The sequence below is a fragment of the Symsagittifera roscoffensis genome, chromosome 1 (genome assembly GCF_963678635.1).
Source record: "Symsagittifera roscoffensis chromosome 1, txSymRosc1.1, whole genome shotgun sequence".
Taxonomy (NCBI): Eukaryota; Metazoa; Xenacoelomorpha; order Acoela; family Convolutidae; genus Symsagittifera; species Symsagittifera roscoffensis.
This window is the reverse complement of record NC_087062.1, coordinates 38,699,574-38,718,249: the sequence shown is the minus strand read 5'-3', so window position 1 is coordinate 38,718,249 and position 18,676 is coordinate 38,699,574. Positions and strand designations below refer to the sequence as shown.

Here is an 18,676-nt window from a genome sequence, read left to right as displayed (position 1 = left end):
AAAGTGCAGGAGCTGAATGCGATCAGGAACAGCTGTTCTCTCTGTCCTGTCAGCTTATCCAACAGGAGGTTGCTGATGTTGTTGAACACGTTGTAAAGTAGGTCCACCACACTAGTAACAATAAGCTAACTTCAAAAACTGTTTCTCGGTATTTTCTAGCGAGAGAAAAACCTCTATTATTTCAACTTTCAAAGCTTCTTGTTAAAACTTTCCGCGTTGCGACGAAAATGGGGCAAGTCCTGCTTGTTTTTTGTTCTCGGCCAATAAGAGTTGCGCAACCTTGGCGACCCAAAAAAACTTATAGCGCCAAAGCTTACATATAAATCTTAATTTTTGACATCTAAATGTTAGTTTTTGTACAAATGGTACCAGCAGTTTTTTTGACGGCAAAACCAGAAAATTGTTTTTACATTTCAAGCCCTTTCATATTAATTTTTTTTCTGGCTTCTAATGCTAAAAATCATGCCATGCTCCATGAGAATATTTTTTTGCACTCCCGGGTCGACCACCATAGACCGAAATTGCTAATTATGCAATTCTATGCACCTCGTTGATGGAAAAATGCTTGTCCTAAAAGCTTCACACAGAGGCGAAGTTGCACTTCGTATACACAAGCAAAAATATGACCGTTAACGCTACTGGGAAAAACTGAATGAGTAAAACTTTGAGTCTACAAAATTTCATTAGTGACGCACGCCAATTATGAGTCTGCATAATTGCTAAGTGACGCAAGCCAATTATGACGCATTAGCAGTACCAGTCAATTTGAAAAAAAAAAGAAATTTACCAACTAACATGCCTCAATTTATAGAGCTGACGCATTTCAATTAGTATAATAAAAAGTTCATTAAAAACATCCGACCCTGTCCAGGTTCCAACCTTCTTATTTTGCTGCTCGTCTCCTTCCCTACCTCTACGCCACAGATCCAAGATTCCTTGAAGCTAAAGTGATATTTGTAATACAATTGTCTGTGTTAATATCATTAGCATTGGCTGTACTTAATAGCTGGATCAAAATGAACACTTTCAAAATGATTACATTCTGTCGCAACTATTGCATCGCAACAATATTTGCCACTTAGGTTGGAAAAAAGAGAAATTTCATACTATAACACGAGCTATGTTTGTGTAATAAAAATTTTCAAAGCTAGGGTAACTGAGGCAATTTCCTATTATTCAAATTAAATTGTCGATGTATGGACCAACAAGCTTACAAAAATTAAACCACTGCGTAGGAGAAGATTGTACATATATATATATATATACATTGATATCTTTGAGTTTCTAAGTATTTTTAGTACGTTTTAATTGACTCGCTGAAAAAATTGCGTTCTTGTTTTTTCCGCAATTTTGAACAATCTCTGAGTTAGGTTTATCTTCGTTTTCGTATTTTTACATGAGAAACACCCTTCTTTTGAAAAAATCAATATAAACAACGCTACATTTCTTAAAGTAGTTATAAAAACTTTGATATAAAGAAGGGTTGAATTGTCTTAAATGTGAATAAAATCTGCTGAAAACCCAGGCACAAAAAGTTGCGTACGCAAAATAAATGAAATTTGAATCAGTTGAAATTAACTGTTGCTACGTTTTGAGGCCAAAATGAATCAATCTTGAACCAAGCAAGACTGCTCGTATATCAGTAATATGCCCTGAATGTTCCGACTGCCCCTTAAAGCTGGAGAAAAAGTTTTGCTCCAAAAAATCGATGTTTTAAACAAAAATTTAAAAAAATGAATAATTTTATTTCAAATTCATGCCAGGGGCGGATCTAGAATTTTCTCATATAAGAAATTTTCAAAATAATTTCAAAAACTCCGTCAAACTTTTTTTAGATGGAACAAATTGATTTTGTGAGCCCTTCCAAATCAGTTAAAGACCCTAATTTGGCCTAATGTTTTGCGTACGCCCACCTGTCTCTAAAAAGCCACGACTGCCCCACACGCTACATGAAATGAATGTGTTTAGTGTTTCGCATCGTGTAAGTAAAACCAAATTTCCGACCTAGAAAAAAAAACAATAATATTGCTGACCTCAAACTTGAATAATATAAAAAATTTCGTCATGAAGCCGACAAAATCGCGTTCAGTTAAAAACTCGAATTTTGACTAAATAAAAACCTTACCGAGCATTAATACTCCGTCGCTGTCTTCGAAAGTCTGATTAACAGCGTTGATCGCTATTTGATTTTTTTTTGGATTTTCCTGAAAGCTTTCCCTCCATTAGATTTGTAAACTACAAAATTAGGGTCTAGTAACGAACTCTCTCCCCCACCTCGCATGAACATCTAATGTATAGTGTAACCAGTGATTCTATAAGGTGAAATAGAAATACAAAATTTGATCTTCATGACTTAATTAACCCGCCAGTCAAATTCAATAATAATCGGATAATGTGAGCATATGATTTAGAAGGAAGAATTCTTTGGTGGAGGGAATGAAAAAAACTAGTGGCATGGTTGTAACACCTTTGCCTTAATTCAATTTCAAGCTACTTATCAGCGGAGTAAATAGCCATTCACATTTAATGGAACGAAATATCTCACGCGTTAATTGTCTCAACCTGACAATTTTCAAACCCCATAAATTTTCAAAAAAAAGATCACATAAAAAATCTTTTCATGTTTGAGCTCATGAAAAATTGCTGGAAAAACATTTTTTAACAATTCTTAATTGCTATAACAAATTTTGTTCAAGAAAGCTTAGTTGAAAAGATGAAAAATTATTTGAAGAAAAAACACCGAGCACAAATTTTCCATTCTTTTTTCGAAAGCTAGAACAATTTAGTGAACCTTTTATTGGCCATTTATACTTTATCTCAATATGATTCTTAAGATACTTGCAAAAATATAGACAATTTGAGTTTATCAGTAGATTTGAAATATATAATTTTCCCCCTAATTATAAAAAAGCCTGAGTGGCAATAAAGTCAAAATATCTGAGAAGCTTAAAGCTGATGTCGTTTTGATAATTATGTCATTAGGCAATTGATAATGATGATTTCTAATATTGGCAACTACCTGTACTCTTTCTTGATCATACTAATTTTATGAGCATTTTTTATGAAATGATATATTGGTCGGATTGAAAAAAAATCAAATAAAGAATACAAACGCCAGAAGGAAAACATTAAATCTCAAACTCTTCTAATCTCTGTGATAATTTTGAAGTTTAAGGTTCTCAAAATGGCGCTAAAAACACCAAAAACTAGTTTTACTTGCTTAAAATTGAGTTTTCTGGGCTTAAATCAAGCATAAATAATATGTTGTACGCCTGCTCGCTCTCTTTATTTGCTCAAAATTGAAAAAAAAAAATCGAAAGATTTTTATTAACTTTTCTCGATGCTGAAAAAATTGTTTTGACTAAAACTGAAAAACTTTCAATTTGTTATATCACTCGATCCATGCCCATGATTGTTTGTGGCACCTGATTTTGGGTGAAAAAAAAAGAAAAAATTTAAAACACACCCGAATACAAATTTCGTCCCCATTTTTAAAATAATCGGAACAAAAATTTGTTTGATTTTGAATTCACTTAAAAAAATTTTCCAGGTTAATTCATATTCCAGAAAAGAGTATTATTCACTCAAAGATTTGAAACACAAAATTTTTTTTAGTCTATTTATTTTTTTCTACCCTCCAAAATGGAAAAATTCGAGGTGATATTTTTCCACAACGGGAAACAGTTTGAGATTTTGACTTACAGCTGAAGTTACAAATCAAATGGTCTCAAATGATTTTCGAAGTGCAATGCGACAACCTATTTCACTCCACTTTTCCTTCCGACCCTTGAAAATGGGGGGAGCTCTGTATTTGGGTTTGTTTTAGTATTTTCTTTTTGTTTTTGTTTTTCATGCAAAATAAAGTACCGCAACTAATTATTTGAATGGAACGAGTGATATATGATAATTGAGCACTTTCAGTCGTGATTCAAATGACCTTAAAATGCTTGAAAAATTTGTTCTTAGTAACAAGAAAAATTGGCTTGAAATTTTTGATTTTTTGTCTAACTTCGAGCTAAAAACTGCGAGCGTGCAGGATTACAATAGCTTATTTAAATATGAATTTATTTCTAAAAACTAACTTTTACTCAAATAATGCTTTTTCTTTACTTTTTTAATGTCCTTTTGGGCTATGAAAACATCAAAAATTTCTGCAAAAGTAAAAAAATTTTACGTTTTCTTTTAACTTTTTTTGTTTTTCCAATCATTTTCTGCAAAAATTGTTTTCCAATTGGCTAATTTCTCAATGGTTGTCAAAAATGACTAAGTGCTTTTTTTTAGCTCAATGTTTCATCACAGCACGCAGATAAAGAGACACTGGTGTGAAGAAACTTTTGTGGTATTTTCTAAGACCATGGTTTGCACAGTAACCGGCTTTTTTGTTCAAAAAATCTCCAACTCAAATAAATTCAAAAGAATTCAAAAAATCTTAAACTTGTCGTTTAAGCACATATTAGAGAATTTTGCTGAAAGAAAGATGCTGCGATTGCCAAAAACCTTAAAAGAGAGTCAAATTTGTTTCATGGGTGGAATTAAGGGGGAGACGGTAGGCGTCCCATATCAGGGATTTGACTCCTACTCACCCAAAGAGCCCCCTTTGATGCTGTTTTACGACATCTAATGCTGGCCAACCAATCTTAAAAAATAATAAAAACACTTCTGAACCAATTGACAGTAGCTTTGAGGTGGAGCACGCGTCAAAATCTTCTAAAAACTTGTCTAGAGAATAGGAACCTCTGCCTTAATAAGATCACTTCAGTTTCTTCAAAAAATTGATATTGTCGACAGAAAGTGGGGAATCGAACAAACATCCTCCATCGAAAAGAGTAGCACCACTAATTAAAAACTGGGTAGAATATTTGTGCTCGGGATGATTTTTGTCTCCAGAAAAAACTTTGACTTTTTAACAAACTAATTTTGACGGAACTTTATAAAAATCTTCTAAAGATTTTTGTTGTACAGAGCTCAAATTCATTTTTTCAACCTGTGATTATTTTTGTAAAGTTATGGGAGTTTAAAAATTGGCAGTTTTGCCAATTTGGGAAAATTGATGAGCGATATTTTTCCTGCTAATAACGCATAAATGGAGATTTATTCAGTCATACAAGTCATTTCTCCAAACAAGTTTGGACTTTTCAATTTGCCATTTTTCACGTAAATGGTTTAACAGATCCTCTGAAGAATGTTTTTGTCCTGAGCACAAATTCAAAAATATAACCTAACTGTGATCTTTGTTGTTAAAGTTATGGGGTTTTAACGACTGCCAAGTTGGCCAAATTGTGACAATTAACGCGCGGTATACTTCGTGCTAATAACGAGTAAATGGAGATTTATTCAGTCATACAAATTGTTTCAATTGTTTTTTTTCTCCAGACAAATTTTGACTTTTTAACTTGCCATTTTTGACGTAATTGTTTTAAAACATCCTCTGAGCTTTGTTTTAAAACATTTTTGTTCTCAGCTCAAATTTAAAAAGATATTTTAACTGTGATCTTTGTTCTTAAGGTTTTCGGGGGTTTGAGGACTGCCAATTTGACCAATTTGACCAATTTGAGACAATTAATGCGCGATGTACTTAGCGCTTTCAACGAGATATTCAATCCCTCTTATTAATTGTTCCAAATTGAACTGAGATTTGGACATCTTTATTTGGGCTGTGGGCGAAATATACTTTTCGCACTTTGCATAGCGTATGAGGGGGCTGATTTTCCACAAAACTCAAAAAACCATTTTTTTTGGTTTTCAAAAAAACTCAAAAAGTTGGTCATTGTTACACAGACATACTTTTGAAAAATGTCACCAACTCGACATTTCAGTTGCTAAAATTAACATTTTTATTTTAGTTAAACTAAAACTATCCAGCAACTATCTTTTTGCTAGCAGTAGCTATTCTACTCTTCTCAACCCTACAAAAATTTGACCCCGCAAAAAATATAACCTATTCTGTAAAAAACAGTACCAATTGTGATTAAAATTGATATCTATTTGTGGTGAAAACCTTCCCTCCTAACTTTACAGAATTTAGTTGTTGTTCCGACTTTCGACAAAGGCTACGAAAGATTTGTACTCGGTGAGGTTTTTTTGTCTCCAAACAATTTTTAAATTTCAATTAAAAACTTTTAAAGAATTTTTTGATATAATTCAAAAGGTGTTGTAATTCTGATGTTTTTTTGTAAACTTAAGATTATGAGGGTTTAAAATGGCCAGTTATGTCAATTTGGGATAATTAACGCGTCTTTCGAGCTATTATCGCTTAAGCGGAGGCTTACTCTGTCTTAGAAAACGTGTTAAACTGAATTGACCTTGCTTTTTGGTCTAACTGAATCTATTGCTAGGCTGAAGTTTCTTAGGGAGTTAATTTCTCAGGCTAATCAAAAATTTAACTATGCTGCAAGCAAAATTGTCCGTGTTTAGTCAAAGTTATGAAAAAAAGTTTTCTCGAAAAAATGGTGACATTTTCCATTAAAAATGAAAAAATTCAAATTCTCTCAAAAATTTTGTCCGCGCGAGAACATTTTCTATTAAAAATGATAAAATTCATATATTTTCAAAAGTTTTTGTCCGCGCGATATGATAAGTACAAAGAGACTTGTATTTAGCGTCTTATAAGCTATTAGAACCCTAAAACCCCAGCAAATGAGCCCAGGGGTCTATGTTTATTATATACTTTTGATAAAAATTAGTGAACAGTTTCAAGTGCACTATGTTTTTGAAATTTAGATTTTGCTATGATTAGCGTCGAATTTGAACAATTTTCTGATACAGGGAACAAAATAAAATACGTAAATATGTATTTATATTCTTCTAACTAGATGTAATTAAAATTTGAAAGGTTATTTTGAAACTTTTTACAATTTTAAAACAAAATTGACCAAAAATACATGATTGAATAATTCAATTAAAATACACAATCAAATTTGATGGATGACGTTTTTTTAAGAAAAATTAAATCGTTCGTCGAATTTAAAGTTCAAATAAAATAGCTAGTGTTTTAGGACGAAGTCCTGAATGTTCCGACTGCTCTTCGAGACCAATTGGAAAAATTTTGCTCGGAAAATTGATAAATTAATTGAAAAAAAAACTTGTTTCCCTTTTTTCCTGCATTTGATCCCCCCAAAAATGGATGACTTTAGTGATTTTAACTCTAATTAAAAGGACTAAATCACTTGCCTCAATTTAGTTTGGATCAAAATAATCCGCCGCTCACGGAGTTTATAAGAACGCAAAGTGTCGCGCGTTATAATGCAGTGTTAGTTGATTATTATGATACCAAAGAGTGGGACATGATTAAATTAAACGAGCAAATGAAAGATATCAGCGATTACAATCACTACAATTTCGACAATATCCATTTCATTAACAACAATGACGTTCCTTTCCTAAAAAAAATTGTTGCTCTCAAAAACTCCCCTGTTTTCCAATAAAACACCAAGGAAATGCAAAACCCCCGACAGAAACAGTCGGTCTCTTCTGCTGAAGGCTCAAAAAGGCTCAAAAAGGCAAAAATCTAAAACACTCACTTCTAGCGTCATCATGGTATGTATTGTCAGATGCCGCTGAAATCGTATAACTACTATTGATGATATGTTTGTCCAAAAAAGGTGTGATTTTGATTTGTTTTGCAGCAACCAACATCATTCCTGATGATATTAGGCGATCTAATTTTCCACTAGCTAAATCCCAGTGTAACGCCGTTAAAGCACGTTGGCTGAACAAAAAACAAAAACTACAGCAGTATTTTGTTTCTCGCCCTACTTTTTGCAGGTTCTGAGAAAACATTTTATAAGAATTTCACTTATTTGAGTGAAAAACTATTAAAATCCGACACTCATATCAACCCTGGGCCCATTCTAAATCATAATGAAACAAAAAAAAAACTAAAACAAATCCTAAAATTTATGAAATTAGTTCATCTAGAGGTTAAAACATTAGCGGAAAAATCAAAGCATCGAAAGCTTTCTCAAAAATTATCTGGGGAAAATAAATCCTTGGAAAAACCAAAACTGGGCTTCAAACCGATGTCTCTTCAAATGCTCTGATGAATTGGGATAATTTCTGGCCTGAAAAGCTAACAGATGAAACCTTCTATGTTCTGTTCAAAAAAACAACCAAACAAACATTATTTAGAAGTGTATGGTAACTCCAAGGACCTGCCAAATTTCGATAATACTTGAAAAAGTTGTAAAATTAAGATTACAGCTAATTAATTAGATTACCTTTGCACCTTGTTTTTCACCATCTTGAGACCAGCTAGCTCACTAAAATTTTAATTACTCTTATCGGCTCAATGTTAAGTCGGATTAAAATATTGTTTTAATCATTATTTTACACTGATCATTATTGTAAACGGATAGGATCTGTTCTGACGTATTAACCATTTTATCATTTCAGTGTTTATTTATTTGTCTCTCTCTCTCTTTTTACTTAGCCCAAATTGGTTAAAATAGCAACTTAAAAACCGTCATAAATATACAAAAAATTGATCACATTTGATTCTGTTCCATTTTGATATTAGGGCAATTATGCTTCTAAAGTCTCCAGAAAAATGTTCACTTTGAAAGAAAACGATAGTTTTTCAAAAACAAAATGGTTTTAAAAAAGTTTAAGAATTAAAATTATTTGAAAATTTAGCTTTTTCTATAGATCATCACCCTACACGATTTTAAAGTAACAACCAGATATGTGTAACATATAGTAATGCACAAATAGATCAACCATCATGCCTCAATTCAATTTGGAACAATTTATAAAACAAATCAAAACGCCGCCTACGCGTTAAAAATGCGAAATATATTGCGTAATAATTTGTTTTGTGCTGACAAAATTGGCAATATTCAAACCGCCATAAACTCAAAAAATCCTAACAGTTGAAATTATTTTTATTTTTGCGCTCGAGACAGGTTTTTTTCAGATTGTATCAACAAATTTTTTCAACGGCGCTTTATATAAAATTAAGAAAATGACTGAATAAAAAAGATCACATCAAGAATAAATTTTTCAAACTTTCTTCAAAAGTCGGAACAATAAAAATGACTATGAAAAACAGTTACCGCTTTGACTCTGTACTGTAGTGGTTATGATATACTGACACTACTTTGAGTAATTACACTCACAATTAAAATTTCTGTATTGTAGTGGTTTTGTCTTCCAATTTCATTGTATTGTAGTGGTTTTGTTGATTATACTTTTTCGTAAAACTATACTTTAAAAAGAAAATAGTGAGCCAAAATGAAAGCTCAACCTGCCGTGATCAGTTCGCCAAAAGCCTGGACAAATTATATGGTTGTGATTTAAATTAACATGATAAATTGCAGAAATATAATTTATGAAAAATTGGGTGAATATCTTCTCAATCAGTGGGCAATTTAGAATCTTACAATTTCATTTCACAAAACTGTAGTCTAATGAAAACAAAAATTAGTCTTAAGCAGCAAACGGCCAAATATTAACCGAGGAAGGAATCCAATGAAAAAAAAACAGTCGACGGTAGGTCGCTCAAGGGGCGAGGAGTTTGTGCGGATGGTATAAAATACTCAACTTGTGGTCGTTTTCCGTATGGGAGTTTAAAAATTGCCAATTTAGCCAATTTAAGTAAGTTAACGCGCGTTACATTTGATGCTAATAACACGTGAGCGATAATTTTCAACTTAAACAATCGGTCCAAATTGAATTGAGGCATGGCATTTGGTCTGTATTATTTTTTGCTAGGGGTGATGGTTTAGAAAAGAATCACAAAAATATTTCAATTTTTCAAATTTTTGTCGGAGCATTTATTCAGTTTTTGTAGCATAAACATTGATCTATAGATTTTTAGATGTAATGGTAAATTTCAAGAGTTTTGTTGTTCCGACTGTTGATGAAAGTGACGGAATATTTGTGCTATGAGTTGTTTTTTCAGACCGGTTCGGACCCCCCCCCCTCACAAAAAAAAACAATGTTTTGCCATGCTATATACATCACTAAATAAAAAGAAAATGGCTTTTGCCTTCTTTATATGATTAAACTCACAGAAAACTGCTAAGGTCAACAAGTTCTATCCGTGGTTGTGCCGATTTTGTTCAGAGATGTGTACGTTTGGATCGGATAAGTTTTACGATTTATGCCAGTTCCAGAATGAATTCATTTATATCTTTGAATGCAGAGGTTATGATCGGACAAAATTCGTGTACTCGAGCGCTTATTTGGAAAAAAAATTTGAAAGCTTTTGGAAAACGATTCTGACAAAAATTGAATACTTCACAAAATCTCAAAATTAGCGGCAAAACAATTTGTATCTTCAAAAAGTTTCATAACCGGTTCACTCCAAGCCAGTAGTTGGTATCTCAAGCCACAAATGCCCCGAAATAGTCTTCTTCATAGTGTAAGATCTAAAGCAAAAACAATGACCCCGAGTGAAAGAAGGGCAAACCCTAGCTCGCAAAGCTGCAATTGGGGGAGATAGAAAGGCACAACGAGACAGCTTGAAGCAAAGAGAAGAGGAAGACAGATCTGAATCAAAGAAGAACAAAATAAAGTACCATAAGCAAGAGATATAATTGGAAGTGTAGCAGAATCATCAAAAATAAGGAAAAACAGATACTGCAATATCGTATCAGTAGAGAAAACGGTTGTTTTCAGCTCGAAGAATTAGCCGAAGACAACAGAAAAAAAAAGCTGAAGCTTAAATATCAGAAACTGAATTTCAAGATGACGTCTTGAAAACTGACGAGGACACTGAAAAATCAGAATTACCAGCTGTCAGTTGATTGTTAGTGACAAGCAGCAAGCGTACTGCTGATTGCGCTCACAACTAAGCTGCGGAGATAGTAAATGTCACTCTGATAGATCCAACTTATAAGGCAGCACTCATGGTTATCAGTTTTGCATCTGTGCGGCTGGTCCAAATTTCGAGGGTAAGGCTTACACGGCATCTCAAGATAGCGTTTTTTTTGGGAATGCCAACTGCCAACAGCGACACCTAGCTTTTTGTTACAATACAAAGCAGTTTGTCGGTAGCTCTTCATATTACATCGTTTCTGCCGTCATATATACAAAACGTTTCATTGTTTTCCAATCCGTCCAGCTCCTAACAAGCGGTAAAAAACATCATTTCTCAAAGTGCATCTTTAATTTGGGCATCGATGATTGTTAACGCAGCTGCTGCTTCGAACTATGCAAATAAATCGGATGCATTAGTTTATAATAGTTTGAACACCATAGATTTTGTTGTCACATTCTTTGAAGCTTTTAACTTTCTTATTTTGGTTTCAATAACCAACCTAATTTGTTACACTGCGTACCTACTTTTAGTCAATTTCTTATAAGCATAACTATGAAAATTTTACTCAAATTGCCCGGACAGGAAAACATGAATTTTTTCAAACCCTTGCCAAAACGGTGGCGCCGAATACTATACTGCGGCCAAAAATGGGCAACAACATTCGCCTGGCGTGCAACAGCCTGCTCAGACTCCAGTGCACGCACCCGTACAAACAATTCTAGCAGTTTCCTATGACACGTCTCTTCCATCATCTAAACATGTATCTGGAAATTTTAGTGAACAGAAAAACCCCTTGTTTGATTGGAAATTAACTCAGCCTGATGCAGATCCGTTACCATTGCACGAACTGGGAATCCGCACATTTGACCAGCGAAGCTACTTACTTGAAAAGCCTGGTCACCGGTAAGGCCTGAATCGAAAATTCTGAGTTCACTGATTGTGGGGATTTGTATTTTAACGCTCTTAGGACTCTTCAGCGGAAATTCCGTCAACCTCACACACTTGTGCGCGCTCTTTTAGATGAACGGATACATTTCCGGTCGCTAAATATGCCTAACTCAGAGGGTGAGTTCTGCATCTGTCAGGACAATTGACCAACCCTCTCGTTTATATCAGTGCGCCCGTAGATATGGTAAGACTAAACATATTTGGCAGCACGTCGCATGAAATCTGTTGGGCGGTTACGTTTCCTGTTGTGTGTTATTATCATATGAAGTAAAGGTCAGTTTCGTATAAAAAAGGGCCACGTAGCGCCATTGAAGCCATTTCTGTACCCAAAAATGAAACGCAAACTGCCTTATTTTCTACTCGTCTTAAAGAAGATCTTCGAAACGTCTTGAATTTTTAGTTATCTATTACATGCATGTGGTCTGATAGTACCAATGTTCTACAAGGTATGCGCACTGAATATAAGAAAACTGTCTTCGTTGCCAATGCAGTTAGTGTGATCTTGGAATCAGCAATCTTTGATTAATGTTACCACGTAGCAACCGGAGAAACTCCAGCCGACACGTGTACGTGTCATGTGACCGACTTTTTTTAGAAACTTCTGTCCGGCCATTTAAAACATGTTTGGATGCTATTTGTAATATATGCCTCAAAAAAGTCAAATGCTGAAGTATTTTTTAGTCTTCTTTCTTGTTAATAAATCAGACACTCGAGATACACCTTTCATTAACTGGGAAAATTTTAGCTATTTTTTCAAATTTTTGCGCATAGTTTCAAAATTTTAGGATTCATCCATAGGTATGCGCACTTCCGTTTGAGTAAAAGTTGTGTAACCGATGCTTAGGAATTTGAGCACCCTCCGACTGAAAGCTCCTTCTGCTCTTAATTTTGTTTCTTTCTAGGCAGAATTCAAACTGCCCAACAGCAGCTAATCCCTATAGAAAACGAGACAATTAGCCGTATATTCTCCATACATAGGACCAAATTTTTTGTCTCCTTTATTTGGTCGCATTTGCCGTTTTGTTTCGGTGGAAATTTGATTGTGATATGTTATGGTCGTCACCATCTGGTTTAACTTCTCGTTCGCCAACTTAATTTCAATTATCACCTTCAGTAGTTTCCTTATATGCGCGCCGTCATTCAATCTCAATTCGCCATCTTAAAACTGAGATCAACCCTTCGGGAAGTCAAAAAAAAAAGATTCGTTCCGTGTCAAAAGCGCGAAGTTAAACTTGTCAACCTCATGATGTTGGATCTCCCTCTAGATAGTTTAGCGTTTCGAAAACTTGCTTTTTGGTAAAACAGAGTCGACTATTTTAGCTCATTTCCTATTTTCTATCTGTGTGAGTGCACAGAAGCGTTGTGATTTTCTTTTTTTGCATGACGACTTGAGCGATCTACATCGAAACCTTGCTATCTATGGATAGTAATTCGTTTGTCATAAGTAATGAGAGGTTCTTTGCGTGCCGAGGTAACGGCACAAAGTTGTGGGCACCGAGAAGGAACTGGTGATGTGCTTTGAAACTTGGAACAAGCAGGCTCTCATTCGCTTAGTTGACAAATGCATGAAGTGGAAATACAATCCCTTCAATCCTTCACATCATTGTGGTTCATGGGAGCGTATGGTAGGGTCATGCAAATGTGCATTTTACTCGACGATTGGAACCCGCAAATTAACGCGTAAGTACTCGATACGGCGTTCTGCTTGGTCGAGCAATCTTTAAATGCGCGAGCCCACTGACTCCAGTATACATTGATTCGTATAGTTTGGAAATAATTACGAATCAATGTATACCAAGTGCGACGTTCCTTTCTTAGAGCTTCGAAGAAAAATTCAACAGTGATAAAAGCTTTTTGCGTGCGCAGGCATACGAAAAAGCAATATAATCCTGAAGGCTAGGCGAGTCTGAGCCTGGTCTCAATAAGCGAGCTTATTGGTACTTCTCTCCAGAACGGGAACTTAAGATAGACGATTTAGTGTGGATAGAAAAGTCCAATAGGCCTCGAGGTTATTATTTTTCAGCCGGCATTAGAGCATTTAAATTCGGAAAAGACGCAGAAGCCCAACCCGCCGTACTAAACACTTTGAATAGTAACTTTACGCGTGCGGCAGTAAAACTCGCGCCCATCCTCGCCTCCTTAGGGGCAGATGTTGTTGCCATGCAAATAAACGAAAACATAAAAGCGAGTAAATTGAACGGAACTATGAACCATTGGCCACGTGGTCTTGAACAAAGTCTTGAAATAGAGCAGACCGTTTCAAGACAAGGTCAAATCCCCAAAAAAATTTGGGGATCGCCCCAAATTAGATCAAAACAAACAACTAAAACTAACAACAAAATATAGATAATTGACCTTGACTGACCTGATCTGGCAGGTTGTTCCCGTCTGTTTGTGATTAACCGCGTATCACAAAAATCTGCTGAGGTTAACGCGTTATATCCCGGAACTTCCCAAATTTGTTACGAGACTCAAACAATTAAAATGACAAAAATCTGCGTTTTATGACAGTTGTGGAATGAATTTAGATCGTTTATACCTTTGACTGCACCTTTGACCTGCACTAGAAAGCAATTTTTTTTTTAAAAGGTCAATTGAAAACCAACTAAAAATAATTTTAAGAACAAAAAAAAATGTATTCTTTTTTTCTCATTTCATCTCTTTTTTAATAACAAGACTGCTCGTATATCAGGGAAACGCCCTGATTAATCAGAGTGCACTTAAATTGGTTTCAATTAATTTTAGGAAAAATTAATTTGGCCAGTTAGAAGTTCACTTGGCTAATTAGCTAGGCTGAATTCATTTTCTAACATTATTTTTTGTTCAGACCTTCTAAAAATGTGACTAAAAAATTTATGCTTTGCGCAGTATTTCTGTTCAGTCAGTTTTTGGTTTTTCGTTTAATTATTGTTTTCGACCTTTTTAACACCATCCGAAAAAAAGACGAATCACCACGCATAAAAAACTTGCTTCACGCTTTAGCATTATGAAAAAAGTTTTAAAGCATGCATAAAAGTGTCCAGACCAGAACAAATTTGGCTTTTCCATACTCACAGAAACTTAAAAAAAAAGATCGGAGGTAAAGTATCTTTTTACTTTTATATTCAAGAAATGGATTTTTCAATGGAGTTTAAAACTTTTTTTGCTAAAAACCATTACTTAGATCGCCAAAAGTTGATTGAATAGAAGCCATACCAAAAAAAACCGTTTTTTGAACATAGGAACAAAAAGACCAAAAGATTTACCTCCTTCAATTTGGAGCGTTTTAAGCCACCGCTAACTCATGTTTCACAGACAAAATATCGCGCGCTAATTATCCCAAATTGGCCAATTTAATAAATTTCAAATCTCCAAAACTAATAATCACAGGTGAAATTTATTTTTCAAACTTCATCAAAGCAATATTTTTTCGGATGGTGTTAAAAAAGTCGAAAACAAAAATTAGTTGAAAAGTCAAAAACTGACTGATCAGAAAAACTGCACAAAACATAAATCTTGTAGTCACTGTTTTAGAAAGTCTGAACAAAAAACAATCGCACCGCTTCCACCGGTTGTGTTTAGTTTAGAAGATGCAGTATTTCAGAAGATTTAAAGTGAGCGTGAACCAATATTTACCACTAGATTTTCTGCTTAAGCAAAAAAGAGAAATTTCTTTTACCCCCACGAGATAATTGTCTTTCACTCCAAATAAGCGTCCTTCTTAAGTCTACTCTCTTAGTAAATTAGTAAGAAGCCTTTATTTAAGTTTTCTGGTGAAATTTTGGTGTGATTAAAAGTCTTTCTTCTCTTTTCTTTTAGCACCGCGAGGGAATTTGTCTTTCTTTGACAAAGCGTCTCAATTAAGCCAATTACCTTTGTAGTTTAGTAAAAGGAGTTTTCTGGCAAAAATTGTTGGTATTTATAGCATGAGCAGATTCAGCGGGGGGGGGGGGGCGGAGAGCGGGAGGTTCACGCCTATTCCGTAGGGATTCCATACCCTCCCCACCCAAAGGGTCCTTTCTTTGAAATTTTATATTTACTTATGACATCTACTTTTGGTTGACCACTCCAAATAGTTTTAAAAGGCGCCACAATTGACTAAAATTTAGAGAGGAGAGCGCATCAAAAATACGGAATTTGTGATAAAAATTTCCAATATATTGAAAATAATGACAATTTCGGACAAATGTAAATATTCGAACAAAAATTTAAAAAACAGACCAATTTTTGAAATGGTGTCCTACAATGTATTACGAGCCAATTTAACACCGTAATTTTTAGTACCTAGTCATCATTTCTACTAAACATCTTAAATCCACATTAACTGAATTTCTATTTCATAATTTAACAAAAAAATTGATGCTGTAAGAACTCCTTGTCATAATTCGTTTCACAACAAATATAGTCTTGCAATGCACGCACGCATCACATTGAAAAACTTTCAATTTATTTTAGCTATGGATGCTTAAAAGAGGCTTCACTTATTACCTAAGACTGTTATCGTAAAGTTCCTAATTGTTCTGGCTTTTGTAATGAAAGTAACAAAATAATTGTGCTCGGGTTGGTTTTGTTTTCTTCAGACAATATTAGTTTTTTTTCACTAGCCGTTTTTGACGTTGTTTTTTAATACAAAAGATATTGTTGTCCTGAGCTTAAACTCAACAAGACTGCTCGTATCAGGGCGAAGCCCTGAAAGTTCTGACTGCCTTTTACCGTTTATGGGGCAGTAATAACATAAACAACATAAAAAATTAAATGAAATAAAATAAATGAAAAATTTTTTTTTCTAAAAATTGAAAATTTTTCGATGAAAATCATCCCCCACACCCCATACATAGTACAAAACAACAGATTTTGCTCCTTGTAACAAATCAATTATGGCAAATAGTCTTCTTTCAACCAATTTGGAACCATTTCTAAGACGGATTAAATCTCCGCTTACGCGTGAATGGCGCGAATTATATCGCGCTTTAATTGTCCCAAATTAGTCAAAATGGCTAAAATGGCAATCTTTAAACCCTCATAACTTTACGAAAAATGATCACAGCTGAAATATGTTTTCAAATTTAACCTCAGGACAACAATAGCTTTTGATTGATAAAAAAAATTCTATCAAAAATGGCTAGTTAAAAAGTCGAAATTTGTCTGAAGAAAAAAAAACCCACCCCGAGCACAAATATTCCGTTACTTTCGTATCGTGATCATTTTTCGTAAAGTTAATGGGGTTAAAGGATGGTTCATTTGGCCCACTTGGGATAATTAACGCGCGATATTTTTCGTGCTATTAACGCGTAAGCGGAGATTTAATCCGACTTAGAAATCGTTTCAAATTGTTTAAAGGGAGCTTATTTGCCGGAAATGATTTGTTACTAGGAGCAAAGATTATCACTTTGAATTTTATATGGCATGTGGGGGACGATTCCTGATACAAGCAGTCTTGTTTATTTTCCATTAAATGTTTCCTTAAACGTTAACACTAGAAGAAAAAAAACCTGTTGTGCTAATTAAAAACTTTTTGGCGTATCTTTCCTGTCAAATATAAATATTTCAGAGTCCGTTAATTCTTTTTTCAAGGTATAAAAACTTGCAACCACCAAAAAACAAAAAGCATTGAGTTTATTTTCGACGTCACAATTTCCTCTAAGAACAAAGCCAGCGAATTCTTATAGCGTTGCGCCACGAACTTTTCAAGCAAAAATTTAAACACACCAAAAACTGGAAATGTTCAACATACCAAACGCTTAAACGTCGAGCATCTGACATTACAGATCACTAATAATCGACACGCGCCGAGATATCAATTATGACACATCTAATGCACGAAAATTGAAAAAGAGTTTGAGAGAGCTCAGCGAGAGATGTACACCGATTCTCGCTATTGCCAGTAATTTTTGACCACTAACCATTGTTTCGACCTCTCGGTTTGCTGTCCCATATAAAGACAAACTAGTTCGAATGGCTGCGCGCACATCATATGAGCAGCTAGATGTTAAAATGCAACCCTTGCTGAGTGCGCAAAATTTCAGGATTTCTGGATATTTTCGAAAATCCGGTATGACAGTGGATTGAATGATCAACAGAAAATCAGAAAGTGCGGTGACCCCAATATCTTGAGATTGTAAGAAAAATTATATTTCTGGTTAGCCGATAGAGCCGATGGAACATTTAAAATTATTCCCAAACTGTTCTTTATAGCTTTCAAGTTAGTATATCTGGTTTTGCACCAGCTTGCATATACGCCTTCTTTCTTATCAAAACCGAAAAAATCTACACTAGATTTTTTCATAGTTTTATTGGTTTAGCATCAAACTGCCGGCCTCTAAAACTTTTTCTTAGATTTTGAGCCAGCTGCTCTTCAGTCCTTCCAATAAAAAATCCCCGGAGAGCAGTTATCGGGTTGTTTCCATCTCTCACAGTTACATGAGAAAAATCAATGAACTGGGTCTCAAAGTGAAATAGGAAACAAATCAAGAATAGGTGTTTGCCTTAAAAAAGCTGCCTTCCGTTGCATTTGAAAAAAAAGAAAAAAAAGGCGATTCCTATGATAAAATCGTTCAAAATTTTCACAATGTTTTCCACAAGAGTTTTACAGCCCTGAAAAAAAGAAAAAAAAGACGAGTTTTGTCTATACTCTGGCTCTACCTATATGAATAGCTTGATACCAAACTGTGAAATCTTACTCCCATCCTCCCTTTGGAACCAGTCAGATGCGGCCGTAATTAGGATTGCTAGTACAACAAATGCTAATTCGGTGAAGCCCACCACCCTAACATGTGTAAAATAGTGGGCAGCCTGTACAAAGACGCTTCCGTACTTCTTAATTCTTTTGATGCATCGAATGGCTAAAATTTCTCAAAGAAAAAAGTACAATCGCTCTTGTTTGTTCCGACTTTCAAAAAATACTTGGACGTTCGACGATAGTGACGGGATGTTTGCGCTTGGAGTTGTTTGTTTTATCCAGACCAGTTTCAAATCTTCTCCTCGCCTTTT

The 18,676-nt window shown here is 34.6% G+C and overlaps 1 protein-coding gene across 8 annotated transcripts in view; it reads right to left on the bottom strand.

Moving 5' to 3' along the window:
* The window catches only part of LOC134844102 (orexin/Hypocretin receptor type 1-like), a 74,962-nt gene that overhangs the window by 15,329 nt on the left and 40,957 nt on the right, over positions 1-18,676 (bottom strand). For all 8 annotated transcript variants that reach the window (XM_063860644.1, XM_063860652.1, XM_063860597.1 and 5 more), the window contains exon 3: positions 14-111. In XM_063860644.1, coding sequence (XP_063716714.1) covers positions 14-111 — 98 coding nt within the window. The remainder of the gene's footprint in view (positions 1-13; positions 112-18,676) is intronic.